This window comes from Calypte anna, chromosome 24, assembly GCF_003957555.1.
Source record: "Calypte anna isolate BGI_N300 chromosome 24, bCalAnn1_v1.p, whole genome shotgun sequence".
NCBI lineage: Eukaryota > Metazoa > Chordata > Aves > Apodiformes > Trochilidae > Calypte > Calypte anna.
Genome location: NC_044269.1, coordinates 3,172,518 through 3,190,968, shown reverse-complemented (window position 1 = coordinate 3,190,968; position 18,451 = coordinate 3,172,518). Strand labels below are relative to the sequence as shown.

The window sequence follows — 18,451 nt, the reverse complement described above, 5'->3', positions numbered from 1 at the left end:
TGCAGGGAAAGGGAAAGAGCTTTAAGATCTCCCTCTCCCACACCCTTTTAAAATGTGGTTTGAACCTGCTTCTTCTTTCTATAGCAAATAATTCCACATACCCTGCCCTGTCAGTCAGGTGCAAAGATTCCTGTCACACATATTCTGACACCACACCTTTTCCTTCTACCAACCTTCTGCCTGTGGTGCTGAATCTTGAGTCCTGTAGCATGTCAAGCATGTCACCTGTTTATCTAAAAGCAGCACAGACGTGTGGCAAGCAGCATTAAGATGAAAACACCATTCTGTTCTTGTGACAGATTTGCTGGGGGAGGGAGCTATTTACAAAAGTCCTCCCAAAATGAAAAGAAAATCTCTTTGCTTGCCTATTGATGGCAGGGGGATGCCATGCTAGCAACCAGACCCATGCTCCCAGATCCAGGCAGTCTCCGGATCCTGAAATAAAGATGCCATCAGTCTGCCATTCTGCTCACTATCATTTTCTCTTTTCTTTTGGAATCCAGGATGACCACAAACTCAGTGCTTCAGAACTGGAGGCGAAGTATGGTACAAGCGTGAGCAATGTAAGTCCATAGAGCATCAGTAAGAACCTGCCTGAATCAGCTGCCTTGCTTTGCCCTTGGCTCACCCAGAGTTTCCTAGAAGCAGTAGGAAAATATTCAAATGTACCTGTGGATGCACTAAGTCCCAAAAAAGCCTAAAGCAGCAAGTCAACGTGCAGCACTGACCTGGACTGAAACTGGAGTTTCTTTCAAGTCAGAAGAAGTCTGATGTGCTGTTTCAAAATCAAAATCCCTGCACAAAACGTGACCTCAAAGCTTGCACTGGGACCTCAGCTTTTCTAAAGTTTTTATCTGGTGTTTTGATTTCACTACAATCCATTTTTCACTCTCAGTGTCTGCAACCATTTATAGCAAGAGAGCCCACTGGAGATTTATTTTGTCTGGAAGGAAACTTTAGATTTGAGAAACCATACACCTGAATCCCTTTGACTCCTAACAAAGCATTGCAGATATTCTTGCCAGAGTATAGATAAGAAGTTCAAGAAACCCAGGAACTACAAACATCTTGGTGGAAAAGCAGAAACAGCAGGAAAAGAACAGCTTTCCAAATGCTTAGTAGAGCTACATGTGACAGATAACCCACAAAATGAAAACTCCTAATGGATACAGCCCTAAGTTCAATGCTCCAGTAAAGAAATATCTTTCTTCATTCAAAGTAACCAACAGTGGCCACTCTGAAATCAGAGTTTGGGAATGAAAGATGCAGGTTACTGCAGCTGATCTGTGACACAAACATTTAAGGAAAAACCAGCAGGCTATTTTGGTTCTGAGTTGAGATAGAGATCTGGTTTTCTGTGACTTTATTTGAAATGTGCCCTTTACTTTTCAGGGTCTCTCCAGTGCAAGAGCAGCAGAGATTTTGGCTCGTGATGGACCCAACTCCCTCACTCCTCCCAAAGCCACTCCTGAAATTGTTAAGTTCCTCAAACAGATGGTGGGAGGATTTTCCATCCTCTTATGGATAGGAGCTGTCTTCTCCTGGATTTCATTTGGCATTCAGTTTGCCCAGAGAGTTGAGTCAGCCTTTGACAATGTAAGTAGTTGAATAACCACCAAGTGAGTATGTGACCCTTTGACAATCTAAGTCATTTAAATACTACTTCACAGTTACTCAGTAACTCTAAGGCAGGCAGCCTTTTATTCTTTCAGGGCTCTCCCTCTACTACCAAACACTTGAGATAAATAGTCAAATACCTGACATACCACTTCTGCCTAAGAGTACCTATCCAAAGGTTTTATAACCAATACCCACAGTCATAATACTTCAGTACTCAGAAGAGCAATACTAAAGTCCACAAAGAACTCTCAAGTCTTTGACTCTCATGAATTACCCTCTGCTGGGAGTATCATTTGTTCAGGTTTGTCACAGGTACAGTTTGGAGAAGGCCTTTAAAGAGGGGGAAGGTTTTCTACTAGAAGCCCTTTTTGTACTCAAAAAGCTTTACTTCATCATTAGCAGCAGAAAAACTTGAAAGTTATTTTCTTAAACTGTCTCTTTCCTTGACCAATGCCTCATTTTAAGGGACTCCTGAAGCTACACAGAACTGTGATTTATTCTAGCTGGGAAATTGCTGAACACTAATCAAATTAACTGGATTATGTCTTTTCTTGATCAGCTCTACCTCGGGGTAGTCCTAGCACTGGTTGTCATCCTCACTGGTATCTTTGCTTACTATCAAGAAGCTAAAAGCACAAACATCATGGCCAGCTTCAGCAAAATGATTCCACAGGTGAGAACAACCAAGGCATTTCATCTGAGATAAATTCATTCTAATAATGCACCTTAAAATGACAAAAGCCTAGTACCTCCAATCTGAGGTAGGAGGCTTAGAGGATGGCATAATGCTGATTTTTGTCATTTTGCTGTGTCTTTCAGCAAGCTCTTGTCATCAGAGATGGAGGAAAGAAGGAACTGCCAGCAGACCAGCTGGTGGTTGGAGATATCGTGGAAATAAAGGGTGGAGATAAGATCCCAGCAGACATTCGTCTGATCTTTGCTCAGGGTTGTAAGGTAAACAGGACTTGGAAGGGCATGGAGAAAGAGGAAAAACATGGTTTAGAGACTTTTATTACCTAGAATTCCTGTGCGCTCGATATGTGTTATTAGAGCTTTAATTAGTCATAATCTAATTAAATAATAGAGTGCAAAAATCACAGAGTGATGCTCAGCTCATCTAGGACTAACACCTCCACTCGCTGAACATCAAAAGAAGCCATTAGCTCCATCACATGTTCTCACAATGCTCTTTGCCAGGACAGAGGCAGAAATATCCATACAGTCCTAAAAGTTCCACGTACCTGAAGGCATGAGTTCAAAACATGTTTTCTTCCAGCCTCCTGCTGAAAATCCCATGGAAAGACACAAGATTGACTGAATCCCCACAGCCTCTCAGTGACAAAGCTCCCAGAGAAAAAGCCCTGCACCAATTATTAAATGTGCTTCCACCTTGCCTGCTGGGCAAGACATAACTTCATGTTCCTAACTTTAATGTGCCCATGTCTCCATTTCATTAAAGGTGGACAATTCTTCACTCACAGGGGAATCAGAACCACAGCCTCGTTCCTGTGACTTCACCCACGACAACCCACTGGAGACCAAGAACATTGCATTCTACTCCACCACCTGTGTGGAAGGTGTGTAACACAGAACACTGCACAGGCTGCTCCTCACACATTTTAAGCCATCTTGCCTCAAGGAAATTCAGAAAAGTTTGATGGCTCACGAGAAATTATTGCTCCAAGCACACCTAACCACAGCCCTAAGCACTGGGCAGCTCATGATCAGTATCAACCCATCAGACATTTGTTTTTACACCTGGTTGTAGGCAAAACAATCAAGTATTTGCAGTTTTCTTGACTACCTTTAGGTATTTTCATCACTACCTTTAGAGTTTTTTCATCACTTCCTTTAGAGTTTTTTCATAACTACCTTTAGGTTTTTGTCATCTCTACTTTTAGGTTGTTTTCATCACTACCTTTAGGTTTTTTTCACCACTACCTTTAGGTCTTTTCATCACTACCTTTAGAGTTTTTTCATCACTACCTTTAAGGTTTTTTCATCACTACCTTTAGGTTTTTGTCCTCACTACCTTTAGGTTTTTTGCATCTCTACTTTTAGTTTGTTTTCATCTCTACCTTTAGGTTTTTTCATCACTACTCTTAGGTCTTTCCATCACTATCTTTAGGTTTTTTTCATCACTACCTTTAGGTTTTTTTCATCTCTACCTTTAGGTTTTTTCCTCTCTAGGTATTTTCCATCAGTACCTTTAGGTTGTTTTCATCCCTACCTTTAGGTTTTTTCATCACTACCTTTAGGTTTTTTTCATCCCTACCTTTAGGTCTTTTAATCATTACCTTTAGGAATGTTGAGCTGCAGATGGCTCTAGGTATCTGTGGATGCTGCTGTGTAAGGGCTCTGCACACATAAAAGTTTTGTTCCCATGTGGACACACATGTGTCACACCTGCCAGATGAGCTGCTATGAGATTCACAGTGCCCAGGCCATCCCCACATTCCCACTGCAATCAATCCAAAAAAGCCTCTGCTGAAAGCAGCTTCTGTCTGTCTGTCTGTCTGTCTCTCCACAACTGCTCTAAGTTTAATTCTGAAACAGTCTTCAAGATTTTCCATTTTAATTCAGAAAAACACACACAAAGAAGTAGTTCTAATGACTTTCATATTAATATATTCTCAAATGAAGAGTGGATAAAGATTTTTAGCATTTTCTAGGTCTCCACCAGCATACCTAGAAGACCAAGACAAGAGGGCAGGGTCTCAAGTTGTGCCAGGGGAGGTTTAGGTTGGAGATGAGAAAGAATTTCTTTCTGGAGAGGGTGATCAGGCATTGGAATGGGCTGCCCAGGGAAGTAGTGGATTCTCCGTGTCTGGAGAGATTTCCAAAGAGCCTGGATGTGGCACTGAGTGCCATGGGCTGGGAACCACGGGGGGAGTGGATCAAGGGTTGGACTTGATGATCTCTGAGGTCCCTTCCAACCCAGCCAGTTCTATGATTCTATGATTTCTAAGGGGACGAATGTCCCTCTGGGGTGAAACCTCAGCTGGGCTAAGGCTGAGAAGGGTGTTAAGTCAGGGTGTACTGGGTACAGAGCAGAGGAGCAGTCCCTCCAGGAGCTGAGAGCCTTTTTTTCACTCTGTTGCAGGCACTGCTACTGGCATTGTCATCAACACAGGGGACCGCACGGTCATCGGGCGCATCGCCTCCCTCACCTCAGGGGTGGGCAATGAGAAAACCCCCATTGCCATTGAGATTGAACACTTTGTCTACCTGGTGGCAGGCGTGGCCATCTCCATTGGTGTCCTCTTCTTCATCATCTCTGTCTCCATGCGTTATGCCATCCTGGACTCCATCATCTTTCTCATTGGCATCATTGTGGCAAACGTGCCAGAGGGGCTGCTAGCCACGGTGACGGTAAGGCTAGGGCTGAAAGCACTGCTTGCCACTCCTCAGGCATGGCCCCAACATTCATCACTCCTAAGTTCACCAGGGAAGAGCAGATTCCCTATTAAGTGACTTGCCTGAAATAGGGATTTTGGGGTTTTTTTCCATGAAACTGGGAGGACGGACATTTCCTATGGGAATTCTGGCAGAACTGAGACATTAATCTTAAGAGTTGCAGCACAACAATCCAGGCTGAAATAAGGTTCTTCAAGTCCTGTTCTCCCTCAGCTGCTAACCAGCAGAATGATGTGACTCATTTCCACACAACCTGCTCCTATTTGGAAATGAGGATAGCCTAAAAGTCACCAGAAAATACCATTTATTAATACATTCATAAAACCCCTGGCTGAGAAGCAGCACACCTGCTGAGCACTGCTAGCCCTAAAGCACACCACCAGTGAATAACCAGCAGTACTGCAGTAACAAAGGGAATAATTTCAGGATTCATTAAGCTGGTGATTAAAAGATCCCCCCTTTCCATCTAAAACAGCCCCCATATTGATATGACATCCTTATTTCTACCAGCAGGCAGGCAGTTTCCTCTCAGCAGCAAGTGTACTTTGATTAGTAAGAGCCAAACCTCAGCCCTTAATTATACTATCAAGAAAGAAAAAAAAAAATGCACTGCAGTCAATCAAAAGATAACTTTTAAAAAATGTTCTCTTCCCTTCCTCTCCCCAAAAAAGTAAAATAAAAACCAAAACAAAAACCCCACAAAAAAATTAGCAGAAATATGTAAGCTCATTGCATCAATTTGTAACCTTTCTGCCAGGTGAGTCTCTCCTTGACAGCCAAGAGGATGGCAAAGAAGAATTGTTTGGTGAAGAACCTGGAAGCTGTAGAAACACTGGGTTCTACCTCCATCATCTGTTCAGACAAGACAGGGACCCTCACACAGAACAGGATGACTGTTGCTCACCTCTGGTTTGACAATCAGATCTACTCTGCTGACACCAGTGAAGATCAAACAAGTAAATATGGCAATGGGGTTGTGGGAAGGGACATCTATTGGGATCAGGCTCCTGGTGCTTCATACCTGCTGGCTGTCAGACTGATTTCAACAGGAATATCTTTTGACAGCTAGAGCAGGAATGTCTCCCTTTCATATAGAAATGGAATGTGCAACAGGGAAGTCCCTTCTTAGCCATGGAGAGATGGGAGGGAAAGAAAAAAAAACAAAAAGGAAGAAAATTAACAATTGAACTCTGCTCACAGAATGCAAATTTGGAGATGGTTCTAATCCTGATCCCTTTGCCAACAGTGAACTTAGATGGGAAATAAACAGAGAAATATAGTCTGAGCAGTCTTGCCAGGACTGCTAACTGATGGATGTCCTTGTTTGGGTCTCACTGTTTCTGTAATCTCTCAAATAAGATATTTATTATATATATATCCAGTCCTGTTGCTTAGAATTTAAGCTTCTACTCCCATCATGTAAGATGCTAAGAGATGCAATATTTCTTTTGCTTCCCCTCAGCCCAGCCTTTTGATCAAAGTTCTCCATCATGGGCAGCATTATCAAAAATTGTAACTCTCTGCAACCGGGCAGAATTCAGACCAGGACAGGAGAACCTCCCAATAATGAAGGTACTGCACACATCACCTTATTTATTGGCCTTTAGAAGGATAATATATATAAATTGTTCTTGAATTTGCTTTACCAACCTCCTTCAGTTTACCATGGAAATCTCCTAAGTCAGTTCATTGTTGTAAGAAGTTTAAGATGGGGGGGAAAAACCCCTTAAAGCTAAGAGCAACTGTTCCTATAAGGGAGTGTAGAGTTTCTACACCAACAATTACAACACTATAAAATTGATAGAGCAAGATAGACAAGGCAAACATGCCTTAATTAATGTCTTTACAGATGACTGCTGAAGGTAATAAATTCTAGTGACTAAACAACCAGAACAAATCCACAATTTCAACTGTTTACTCCATCATTCCTCAAAATCACTCCAGTCTCTGCATCAGTTGCACACACAGTTGTAGGGTTGCTGCTACCCTACAGCTGCATAACAAAGCATCCACATAACCCTGAAAGCCATCACAAATCTCTCACAGAGTCAAGCACTGATTTCCTCTCTTTGCTGCACCTTCATTCTAGCAGCAAGTGCAAAGCAGATGTCCCAAATGTTTACTACAATCATTTCCCAGGACATATTATATGTTTTACACCTAGGCAGCAATGAAACTCCACATTATATCTCATATATATATATATATATCTCCATATTATTCCATATTATGATTATCTCCATAGATCTCCATATATAATCTCCATATTATACTATAAAAACACAGAAGCTTTCCTGATGGAAGTACAGAACTATGGGTGCTATAAACTGTTTCTTCTTTTGTGCCCCTAGAGAGTTGTGGTTGGTGATGCCTCTGAAACAGCTCTGCTGAAATTTGCAGAAGTCATTTTGGGTGATGTCATGATTATTAGAGCCCAGAACAAGAAGGTGGCTGAAATTCCTTTCAACTCTACCAACAAATACCAGGTGTGTTCTGTTTGTAGAAACCATTTCTATCATTGACTGTCAAGCACCTATTTTCTGACCTTGAAGTCTCAGTGGGGTCATTCAGTGACAGAGGAAACCTCACCTAGAATAAATGCAGTTCTTTCCCATCTGGATGCATGAGATCCTCAGGGAAAAGAAGAAACATGATTTCCAAAATCATATTTTTTGCCAAAAAGTGATCAAAACCAGAAACAACTGAGGATCACATAAGCTCTTTCAAACCCCTTTGTATTTGTGGCACACAGCTTTCCATTCATGAGACTGAAGACCCCAATGACAAACGTTTTCTGCTGGTGATGAAAGGTGCCCCAGAGAGGATTTTAGAGAGATGTAGCACCATCATGATCAATGGCAAAGAAGAACCACTGGACAGTGAAAAGGCAGAAGCTTTCCAAACAGCATACATGGAACTGGGGGGCATGGGAGAGAGAGTGCTGGGTGAGTCCAACTGGAGGGATCTAGCAGAGAAGGGTGGGGTAAAATGGGGATTTAAAACTTGGTACAATCCAGTGTGTCTGGACATCACTCCTCTTGCATTGGTGGGAAAAAAGGGAAGTGTCCAGTCCCTTAAGCTATAAAAGTAAAATCATTCTGATGTGCTGCAAGCTCTCTGAAGTAGGGATGCTGCTCTGTTGATCTGCCACACTGCACAGCCAAAAAAAACCCCACAACTAATTCCCAAAGGAAAACATTCTTTTCTTCTTGCAGCATCACTGGCTTTGACATGTCAGTCACTGACTGTATGAACTTGGGTGTGATGGTGACAATAGCAGGTCAAAAAAATTCACTGGACTTCTACAGACAAGAGCAAAGCCTGGCACTCCCTAGCCAGCTCCCCTCTTTCTCCTGCTGTTTCCTATATGTTCCATCAACTTCAGTTTCTTTTCAGGTTTCTGCCATTTGTACCTGCCTGAAAACGAGTTTCCAGACACCTACTCATTTGACACAGATTCCATGAACTTCCCAACCTCCAACCTCTGCTTTGTTGGGCTTCTGTCTATGATTGACCCACCCCGTTCCACTGTGCCTGATGCCGTCTCCAAATGCCGCAGTGCTGGGATCAAGGTAGGGATGTTACAACCAAAAATACAGTGTTCCTGTGATGATATAACTCCTAAGATTTTCCACCAGAATGTCATTAAGTATCTTCCTAACGAACAACTACCAGGAATCCAAATGTTTGTTATAACCGTTTTATAATTGTAGCTTAAAGTACTCGAAGGCCCTGAGAGGCAAAACAATTTCGTTTACATGGCAGACTATAGGGAAGTGCACAGAACCCCAAAACTGGGAAGCCAAATTTGGAAAATATCAGATACTGTCCCACCAGGTCCATTTCTAGAACATAGAAACCAGGTCAGCTAGATCTGCTTGCTTGTATAGAGCATAAAGCAGCAGAAGCAATTCTTGAGCAGGGATTAGGATACAGGGCTACACCTGCTGTGCACTGTTATACACAGGAATCACTAATTTCAAAACTATTGAAGCTGAACCTGAAGCAGTGATTCCTCTAATTTCACTCCTAAGAGACCCACAAGGCAACTTTCAGCTCTAGGCCAAGAGATAAATCAGCTAAAGGAAGGAAAGCCAGTGTTTGGAATTACTGATCTCAGATGGGATGAATCCCGAGTCCCAAACTGAGTGACTTTTTCTGTAGTCTGCAGACAGATCTTGCAGCTAGTAACTTTTCTTCAAGAAAAACCTCTGTCTTATCTGTCAGGATGCCTCAGTCATAAAGATCCCTTTTAAGAAGCAGTGTTCTCCTGAACTAACCTTTGAATATACCCAACATAAATTCTTATATAAAGGCTTCTTTATTCTGCCTTATTCTAATCTTGCTGCCTGTGACAAGTTCCTCCTTTACAGCCCTGATAAAACAGCAGGGCAAGAACAAGAGGGAGAGACCAGATGTCAATACAGAGCTAATTAAGCAATCATCATCACCTGTCATTACTGTGTACATAGCACAGCTTTCCAACCTCCAGTTCCGAGCTGTTTCCTGCTCTGCAACAATAGATACATTTCACCTTATCTCACTCCAGCCACCACAGCCAGGGACGTTTGTCACTCACAGGGGGTGCCTGTCCCTTTTTCAGGTTATCATGGTCACTGGCGACCATCCAATCACTGCCAAGGCCATTGCCAAGAGTGTGGGCATCATCTCAGCCACCAGCGAGACAGTGGAGGATATCGCCAAGCGCCTCAACATTCCTGTCGAGCAAGTCAACAGGAGGTGAGAGCAAACAGAGCCTGGCAGCTGCCTGGGGGTTCATTTGCTGAAAAGCTGCCTCTTTTCCCTCCACAAAGCTTTTATGGCCTGGTTCTCCATCACAGCTGCTTTTTTTTTTTTGCTTTTCTGTTTCTTGATACATCCCCAGCCATCGCGTCCATCCAATGTGCCACCTCTACTCAGATGTCTCCAGGTCAGGGCTCTCTCTTATCTTGGCAGGTCCTTGGAAAAGACCCCAGCAGATTATTCTCTGCAGATTGTGTTGAGTTCTTCTGCCACGGCTCACTTGACACACATATGAAAAGCAAAACTCAGAATCACAGGACCTAAGCACCTCTTTCAGTCATTAAATGTGAAAAAAAAAACATTAAAAAATATCATCACAAGAGAAAGATAAAAGCCTTTCAGAGAAAAAACAACATCCTCCTCCACCATTCCACTCTCCCACTCAGAGCCCTCTTTAAAATGCATTTTCTGCTGTTATATCTGCTCAGGAGGAAGCCTCAATTACTCCCTTCTGTAGCTAGGTAACTGTAATTCACTCTGGATTTCTACAGTAGCTTTCATTCAGCACCTGCTGATTAATAACTAATGCTGCTGAAATTAACTCAATTTGCTGCTTTCCTTACTATCAAGCCACATGCCTCCTATGAGTGCATTATTTTTATCTAAGCCTTTTGATTTGAGAATTTACCCAGATTTCCCATGGCTCTTACAGAGATGCTACAGCAGCAGTGGTTAATGGGATGGAGCTGAAGGACATGAGCTTGCAGCAGCTGGATGAAATCTTGTGTAACCACTCTGAGATTGTCTTTGCTAGGACATCACCCCAACAGAAACTGATCATAGTTGAAGGCTGCCAAAGGCAGGTGAGTAAGAGGTGTAAAAAGGTTAAACACAGATATGGCCACGGGGCATTTGAGAGGCAGTTGATTTCCACAGATATCATCCCCCAGGTCAGAGGGTGGGAGCTGATTTCCAGTGCTCTCAGAGGGCTGTTTATACTCTTTTTCACCGTGTAAGAACATTATGGAACAGATTGCCACAAACACTGTCTGGATAAAATCCAAGCTGCTCAAATTCCTCTTACAGACTTTGGACTGGTATTGGCAGAATGAGCTCTTGCTACGTTTGATGGGCTGGGAGCTGTACTGTCCTCTGCATGTAATGCTGAGGAGCTGCTGCAAAAAGCCTCCTGGGCAGAGACTGGACACTGTTTGGAAGGAGTCTTCCTTCAGGAATCCTATAAACCCAGATAAAAGCATCTTGTTACCACATCCTCCCATTTTATCTCTTCTGGCCATTTACACCTGTGCTCTTCCCCCCCACAGGGATGTTTAGAAGTAAAATGAGGTATGAACCCTGCAAAATGTCATAAGGTGATTTATGTAGGACCAAACCTTCTCTATATTCCTTTCAAAGAGTGTAAAACAACCCAGAGAAAGCAGGATTTAAAGATGATTTGTCCCATCTGTAGGCAATACTACAGAAAGGATCATATGGTGCAGCCAGCACAAGAGGCAGAAGGGAAAGAAATGGACAAAGCTCTGTAGAAGGCTCTGAAAAAGATGCAACTTGTCATGAAAAAATTCTCCCTTTGTGGATGACATCTTCCAAGTAGATGCAGGGAATTGTGAAAGCCCCACTAGTTCTGTGCCTGGACTTTGCAGGGAAGGAGATGTGGCACAAGATATTTTCTTTTTCAGAGGTTATGCCAGAGCTAAGCTTCCCAGTCAGCATTACCAGGTCTTTGAGTTTAAGTCTGAACTGCTTTCAGGTGAAGGGTAAAAAAACCCCACCAAAAAACCATCAACAACAAAATACCCAAATCAATTTCATCTTTTTAACAATTTTCTTATTGCATGGCCTTTGGCAGAGAGAGGGTAAGTGTGTTCTGACCTGCTGAGACACCCCCACTCCTGGTAGATCTGGCTCTTTAAAGGATGAAGATGAACACCCTCCCCCTGTGAACTAAGCCAGCCAGTCTCCATGCTATGTTTAGTACTTAGAGCTTATAAGCCCTTCTGCACAAAGCATTATTTATAGGTAGTGACACTGCTAAATCCCCATAGGGACAGGACATTCAGGATTGGAATTAATCACTTTGTCAGGCTTTTTCCTCCTCAGAACTCTTTGCATTGCTCTCGAGTTCTCCTGAACTTTTGCATCAACTAGAACAGCACCTTTAGCTGGCTTCATTTGAAGATAGCAAAGATGCTGACTGTAATAATCAGTTTGCCATCTTTGGGGGATTATTAGTGCAATTCTAGCATAGACTGGCAGTGAGCAGAAGTTGCTGGAATAAGATGAGAATGGTCTCTAACTGAACAGTTACATAACTCACAATTAAGATGAAAACTTCAGCATTTCACACAGAAAAGAAGACACATGTGTCAAGTGAATCTCCCACAGATGCCACAGATCAGCCTGCTCAGACAGGGATAGATCATATCCAGATGGACATCCAGTCTTTTTAGCCCACAGACAGAAATTATTGGATTAATTGCACATAAGTGCATCTCATTTAGATGTCTACTTAAGGAAACAGTAAATTATAATCCTGAATTTCCCATTTTTCTCCACTATAAAAGGAGTCTGGGTGACAAATTCAGACATCTATCACACCAGTGCCTGAGGTTCCTGGATGAACCCTATCTGGCATCTTTCTGATGTCTTATGTGGGTATGAAGAAGATTCAGAACTTTACACCAGCACCTCTTTTCTGGAAGGTTAAAGACAGGGAGCATGTTGAAAGCAGAAGGGGAAGGCAGCTCCACCTCTTCATCTCCACATCTTGATCCTTTTCTGTGTTCCAGGGAGCAGTGGTTGCTGTGACTGGAGATGGAGTCAATGACTCCCCTGCTCTTAAAAAAGCAGATATTGGAATTGCCATGGGGATTGCTGGTTCAGATGCAGCCAAAAATGCAGCTGATATGGTACTGCTGGATGATAACTTTGCTTCTATTGTCACAGGAGTAGAGGAAGGTAAAAAAAATGTTACTATCCAACAGCTGCACAACACTGGAGGGTCCTCCTGATCCTTCCCCCTCCTGGGCCCACTCTTCCTTCTCTCTTTCTGGATTTGGAAATGTGGTTTTAGCATTTGGAAAATCTGGGAATTAATTACATTTACAGACACATGTCAAATGGACAGTAATGAAATCATCCCCCTCTCTCACACATATCTGTAAGTAGAGCATCAGGCTGCCACAGCTGCTTGTTCAGCCTCCAGAATAAAGCATCCTGTTCCCATCCTGTTCCTGTGCAGTTCTCACAAAACAGCCTCCCCAAAATACAAATTATCTCTACATTTCTGCTCCAGTACTTGCTTGTACATCACCATGTGGCAGTAACACACATTCCACCCTCCTTTCACCATAAAGTGCTTGTGCTTTCCATTAAAACTTGCATTGTGCAATGGGGCCTTTTCCTCAATCTTCCTCATTCAAGGAGGTTTTTTTTTAATTGTCACTTGAGTTTTCAGAAGGCTCAAAGTGAAGGGAAGTTGGTAGTTTAAAAAAAAACCAACAAACCCCAAGTTTCTGACAAAAGTAGATGTTGTAAATGCCTTCATTTACTTAAAAATTGAACTCTTTTTTAAATACTGTGTACAATTAGCTTTTCCAGAAGTCTTTCCTTTACCTCCAGGCCGCCTGATCTTTGACAACCTAAAGAAAACAATTGCCTACACCCTGACTAAGAACATTGCTGAGCTTTGTCCCTTTCTCATCTACATTATTGCCAGCATTCCCATGCCCATTGGCACTATCACCATCCTGTTCATTGACCTGGGCACAGACATTGTAAGTTGGTGTCTTTTAAGCTATTTTCTGCTGTAATCTGGTGACAAGAGGGGGGGACTGGGTGCAAAGGGATGTGCAGAACATTGGCAGATTTAGTTGCCTTACCCTGGAGCTGAATAACAAGCTAGTGAAAGAGTAGAGGGTTTGATTAAAAGCAGAGAAAGTAGAAAAAACCAAAACAAACCAAAAGTGCAGAGAGGGAGTGGAAAGAAAAGCCTTCTGATCCATGCTGACAGGCAAGAACTCAGCAGTGTGCAGTGTTTCCATCAAGAGATCAGAAATTGTTGCAGTTACTACAGGGGATGAATACCAGAATTTATCTGAACCCAGTCCCAGGGGAAGGAGAAGATGTTTTCAGCATCCTCTAGCACTTTGTCTTGTCGTATGCTCATCAGCCCCAGGAAACAGTTTCAGAATTGCCTCAAATCTTTTATAGATATTAAAAGAATGCTACACAGATCCCTCTCTTATTTCTGTGCATTCTGAGCAGGCAATGTCAAGAGAACCACCTGCAAACTGAGACTTTTCTTAGCAGCAGGTGAGGAGCAGACAAATTCCTGCCACCAAGACTCTGCTGGTTTCTTTCTCTTGCAGATCCCCTCTGTTGCATTAGCCTATGAGAAAGCTGAAAGTGATATCATGAACAGAAGACCTCGGAACAAAAAGAAGGACAGGCTGGTGAACGAGCAGCTTGCTGTATACTCCTATCTGCAGATTGGTAGGTTGGCCTGAAACACTGCCCAGCAAACTAAGAGGCAGGTTGGTTCATTTTTTTAGAAAGCAGGAAGGAAACTCAGCTCTTTGCCTCCCCAGACAAACTTTCTGACCCTTCCCTCTTGCTCAGTATTCAGCAATACAAGTTCCAGCTACACAAATCAAAAACCTCAGAGCACTGAGAGCTCTAAATCTACTTTTAGACTCCTGGCAAGTTTGACACCACAGGATAGAGACCAACCCTAACACCCAACATCCCCTAAATTTTGCTTCTTCCTCATTTCTCCCTCTTTGGTTGTGCAGGTATCATCCAGTCAGTGGGAGCCTTTGTAACCTATTTTACTGTGTATGCTGAGCAAGGCTTTCTCCCTTCCACACTGCTTGGTGTCAGAGTCGACTGGGAGAACAATGACATTAATGACTTTGAGGATTCATATGGACAGGAATGGGTAAAGAAGCACCTAAATATCTCTGCACTCTCTCTCACCCAACAGCTCCTTAAAAATCCTATACCCTTCTCCCCAAAATAAAGCCCTAGGGAAAGAGAGAACAATTCAATTGCAAAAAAAATCAGTTTTCTTCTAATGGTCCCTCAGAATAGATTCTTTAGAGCTTCCTGCCACCTTGCTCTCTCATTCAGACTCTGTTTTTTCATTCATTCTTCTATAATTTGCCACCTTCTGATTCAAAGCCTCTGGAGATGCATCTTCTTCTCTGGACTCACTATTTAGACCCATCACAATCCCTCAGCCCTGATCCTGAACACCACTTCTGTAAAACACTTTGCAGACAGTCCCTCTCCCTTTCACTTTTCACTCCCCCTCACTCATTCTGCAGAAATCACAAGGCAGAAGCCATTAATAAATCAATATAAATACCTCCTTACACCAAGCTCGTGCTTCAGCCTCGTGACTCATCCACAGTAACCACCAAAACTGCCCCAAAATCTGATCACTATCTAAATCTGGAGTAACTCTGCATTTACACCTCACTAACTGAAACCCTGCCATCCAGGTCTGCAGTCTCTTGCATAAGATATGACTCTCTCATGTAACACTAACTCAATTTTTCCTTCCCTTTGCAGACTAAATACCAGAGGACATACCTCCAGTGGACTGGCTACACTGCCTTTTTTGTCAGCATCACAATTCAGCAAGTTGCTGATTTGATCATCAGGAAAACACGAAGAAATTCCATTTTCCAGCAAGGTCTTTTCAGGTAAGTTTTGCAGCTTCTTTACCTGACACATCAGAGGCTACTTTAGCTTCCTACTAATTTTAGAAGGAGGTTAAGCTCAGTGATTTAGCCTTCACACATTCAGCCTTTGAACAAGAAAGGGAGTTTCTTCACCAGATTATTTTCTTAAGTTATCAAGAGATAGCACATTTGGACTTCTCTGAGATAACTGCAGCCTCTGAGGAAATACCAGCAGGTCCAACTCCCAGTCTGCGCTGGCTGCCCTCTGCAAAACACCCTGCACCCTTCAATTCCACAGGATATTTTTATTTATTGGGACAGAGGCTAGGTACAAAAGCTGCCATTTAGTCAGGGTGGTTCTGATAGGAGAGCAAATTGTTCTCCTTCCCTTTATCTGCAGGTATGGAGCCTACACCTATGTAAGATTTCCTTCTCACATTGACATCTGGGCCACAGTGAGCACATTCAGAGTGCAGAGCCATGATTAATGCCTGCTGCACGTCTGCCCAAAGCTTGCTTTTTCCTCTGGGTAGGTCAGGACCTATTGGTCAGGACCTTCCTGCTGGCAGGAAGGACAGAGGCAAAGTCACAGAGTGCTCCATACCTCCCACTTGGCTCACACAGATGTTTTTGCAGTGCCCATCATCTGATGCAGCCCATCCACCCTGTGAAAACCCCAGCACCAGCTTTGTATGCCATGGTCACCCTTCCTCTTTGCTTTTCTTTTAGGAACAAAGTCATCTGGGTGGGTATTTTTTCCCAGATAGGAATTGCCCTGATTCTTACCTATGGTCTTGGACATGTCACAGCCCTGAACTTCACACCACTGAGGTGAGTTTGGACACTGGAGTGCTTCCCCCATTCCCCTCCAGATGTAAGCAAACACTGATTTCCTATTCTGCCAGGAACAGACAAATGGGAGCAGGGTGCCCACACAGCACAACTCAAGGATAAATATTTAGGACATTATATGTTCCATTATGTATGTTCCATTAGAAGGAACAGGGTGGACAGATCCAGAAACTTGTGTAGAACAAACAGTTTACATTTTTTTTCCAGGATCCTCAATATTCTGCTGAGATTAAAGAGCATTTTATTTAATTTTATGCAAGAAACTTTGATTTTAAATGCATCACTGTCAAAAATGTCCAATTTTTCTGTCATCCTAAGAAACTGTGGTACCACTAAGCAACATTTCCTTTTCCAGTGTATCTGGAATCAATTAATTCAGTAACTACTTAAAACTGGGAGGCTTACATGCACAATATCTTACTTCTAATCATTTGAGTGCTTAAATCAAGGAGGAAAAAACCAACCAACCAAACCCACAAAACCCTAAAAGGACAGATTCTCTTTTAGTGACATCAAATAGCATCAGAAACTCAGCTTGGTGGTTAAGATGCTTTGAATGAGAACCTTTCCTCCCACTCCCAGGTTTCAGTACTGGTTTGTGGCTGTCCCATTTGCCATCTTGATATGGGTCTACGATGAAGTCCGCAAGCTCTTTATCAGGAGATACCCAGGAAGTAAGTAGATTTTATTCTAATTAATATTTTAATATAAGGTGACCTTTCTTACACCTCCATTAATTGACACGTGGACTGTTTTGCCCACCCAGAACAGACCATTTGTTCCCAGTGGTTATTTTTCCCCTTCCAAAGAAAAACTAACTGCTTTTATTTCTATTTTTTTTTTTACCTCCTTCCCTTCTCCTGCTGCAGGCTGGTGGGACAAGAACATGTATTATTGAAAGTGTCCTTATCATTGGTGGTCTTCCTCCTTGTGGAGAGCTTCCTCCCCACCTGGCACAGCCTCTGCTGCTTTATTGTCCTGTCTGTGCAATATCCTGCATGTGTTCACCCCATGGTGGGGTGAAGAAATTTCATGAGTTTCATGAAGAAGTAAGGACTTTAGAGGTTGATGAATTACCTCCCACTGTACTGTAAAGCTGACACTTGTCTAGAAATTGAAATGCTACCTATTTTTGTAACAAGCACAATTTTCCCTCATTCAAAGATGAACTTGGAGAGCACTCTGAGAGGAAAACACATGCAAAGGGAAAAAAAAAAAGAAAAGAAAAAAAACCCCAACGAAACAAACCAGAAAATCCAGATAATCTAAGGCATTAATTTGCACTAAAGGTGGTGTTTGCTGATTTTCTTTTTTTGGTGGAACTGAATTCCAAGTGAGAGCATATAGAGATCTGTGTTACCTTATCAAGGGTAAAAATGCTGTATAGGAATGATTTGATAATAAAACTTTTTTCCAGAAACCAGCTCTCCATCTTATTTTCTTACAAAGACTCAAAGTGTAAAAAGAGAGGAACTAACCTCTGCCAGGTCAAAGAGGAAAGAAACATATACCTGCTTTTTCTGGTCCCCATTAGCAGGCTAACATCCTTCAGTTTCAATAAATGCATCTTGAAAACCAAGGCACAAACACTCTGAGATACCAAATTCAATGCTCACTTTCCAAAAGCCACAATCTCTGTGGCAAAATAAAGCTTAGGATGCATTAGATAAGTACAGTTAAAGTTCTATTTGAAGGCAGGTCTTTAATTTAGCCATTTTAGCAAGAACCAGGAGGCATTGTTTTGACAAAGGCTTTACCACTCTTAAACCAAGCAATAAATAACCTGCTATTTCACATTGAAATACAAGCCTAGACAAGCTTTAGAGAAGAAACAGAGGCAGATGCAAACAGAGGCTGCAGCAAACACCAAGAGGGATTATACCAAGGAGAGAGAAACCAAGAGGGAGGACAAAAAGAAGAGTTTTTTCCAGCCCAAAGCTTGCTCTTCCCAGATGTTCACACCCTAGAAGCCAGAAACTCCTTTGCACTCTGTGAGCCTCCCCTTCCCAAAGCTCCTCACTACCTGGCTGAGTGTCACCTCCCCTGGATATCAGTGTTTTTCACACCCTGCCATGAAGAAGAGGAATTACAGAGGAAGAAGGAAGAGTGAC

At 42.5% G+C, this 18,451-nt stretch overlaps 1 protein-coding gene across 1 annotated transcript in view; it reads left to right on the top strand.

The window, feature by feature from the left end:
• ATP12A (ATPase H+/K+ transporting non-gastric alpha2 subunit) overlaps positions 1–17,293 on the top strand; it is a 32,875-nt gene extending 15,582 nt beyond the window's left edge. The window contains exons 3-23 of the mRNA XM_008492482.2: positions 504–563; positions 1,393–1,596; positions 2,180–2,293; positions 2,440–2,574; positions 3,080–3,197; positions 4,724–4,992; positions 5,795–5,993; positions 6,500–6,609; positions 7,389–7,523; positions 7,790–7,982; positions 8,434–8,609; positions 9,641–9,777; positions 10,493–10,643; positions 12,591–12,759; positions 13,423–13,577; positions 14,172–14,295; positions 14,595–14,740; positions 15,376–15,509; positions 16,218–16,319; positions 16,923–17,014; positions 17,210–17,293. Coding sequence (XP_008490704.2) covers positions 504–563; positions 1,393–1,596; positions 2,180–2,293; positions 2,440–2,574; positions 3,080–3,197; positions 4,724–4,992; positions 5,795–5,993; positions 6,500–6,609; positions 7,389–7,523; positions 7,790–7,982; positions 8,434–8,609; positions 9,641–9,777; positions 10,493–10,643; positions 12,591–12,759; positions 13,423–13,577; positions 14,172–14,295; positions 14,595–14,740; positions 15,376–15,509; positions 16,218–16,319; positions 16,923–17,014; positions 17,210–17,238 — 2,952 coding nt within the window. The 3' untranslated portion in view covers positions 17,239–17,293. The remainder of the gene's footprint in view (positions 1–503; positions 564–1,392; positions 1,597–2,179; positions 2,294–2,439; positions 2,575–3,079; positions 3,198–4,723; positions 4,993–5,794; positions 5,994–6,499; positions 6,610–7,388; positions 7,524–7,789; positions 7,983–8,433; positions 8,610–9,640; positions 9,778–10,492; positions 10,644–12,590; positions 12,760–13,422; positions 13,578–14,171; positions 14,296–14,594; positions 14,741–15,375; positions 15,510–16,217; positions 16,320–16,922; positions 17,015–17,209) is intronic.
• The last annotated feature ends 1,158 nt before the right edge of the window (positions 17,294–18,451 follow it).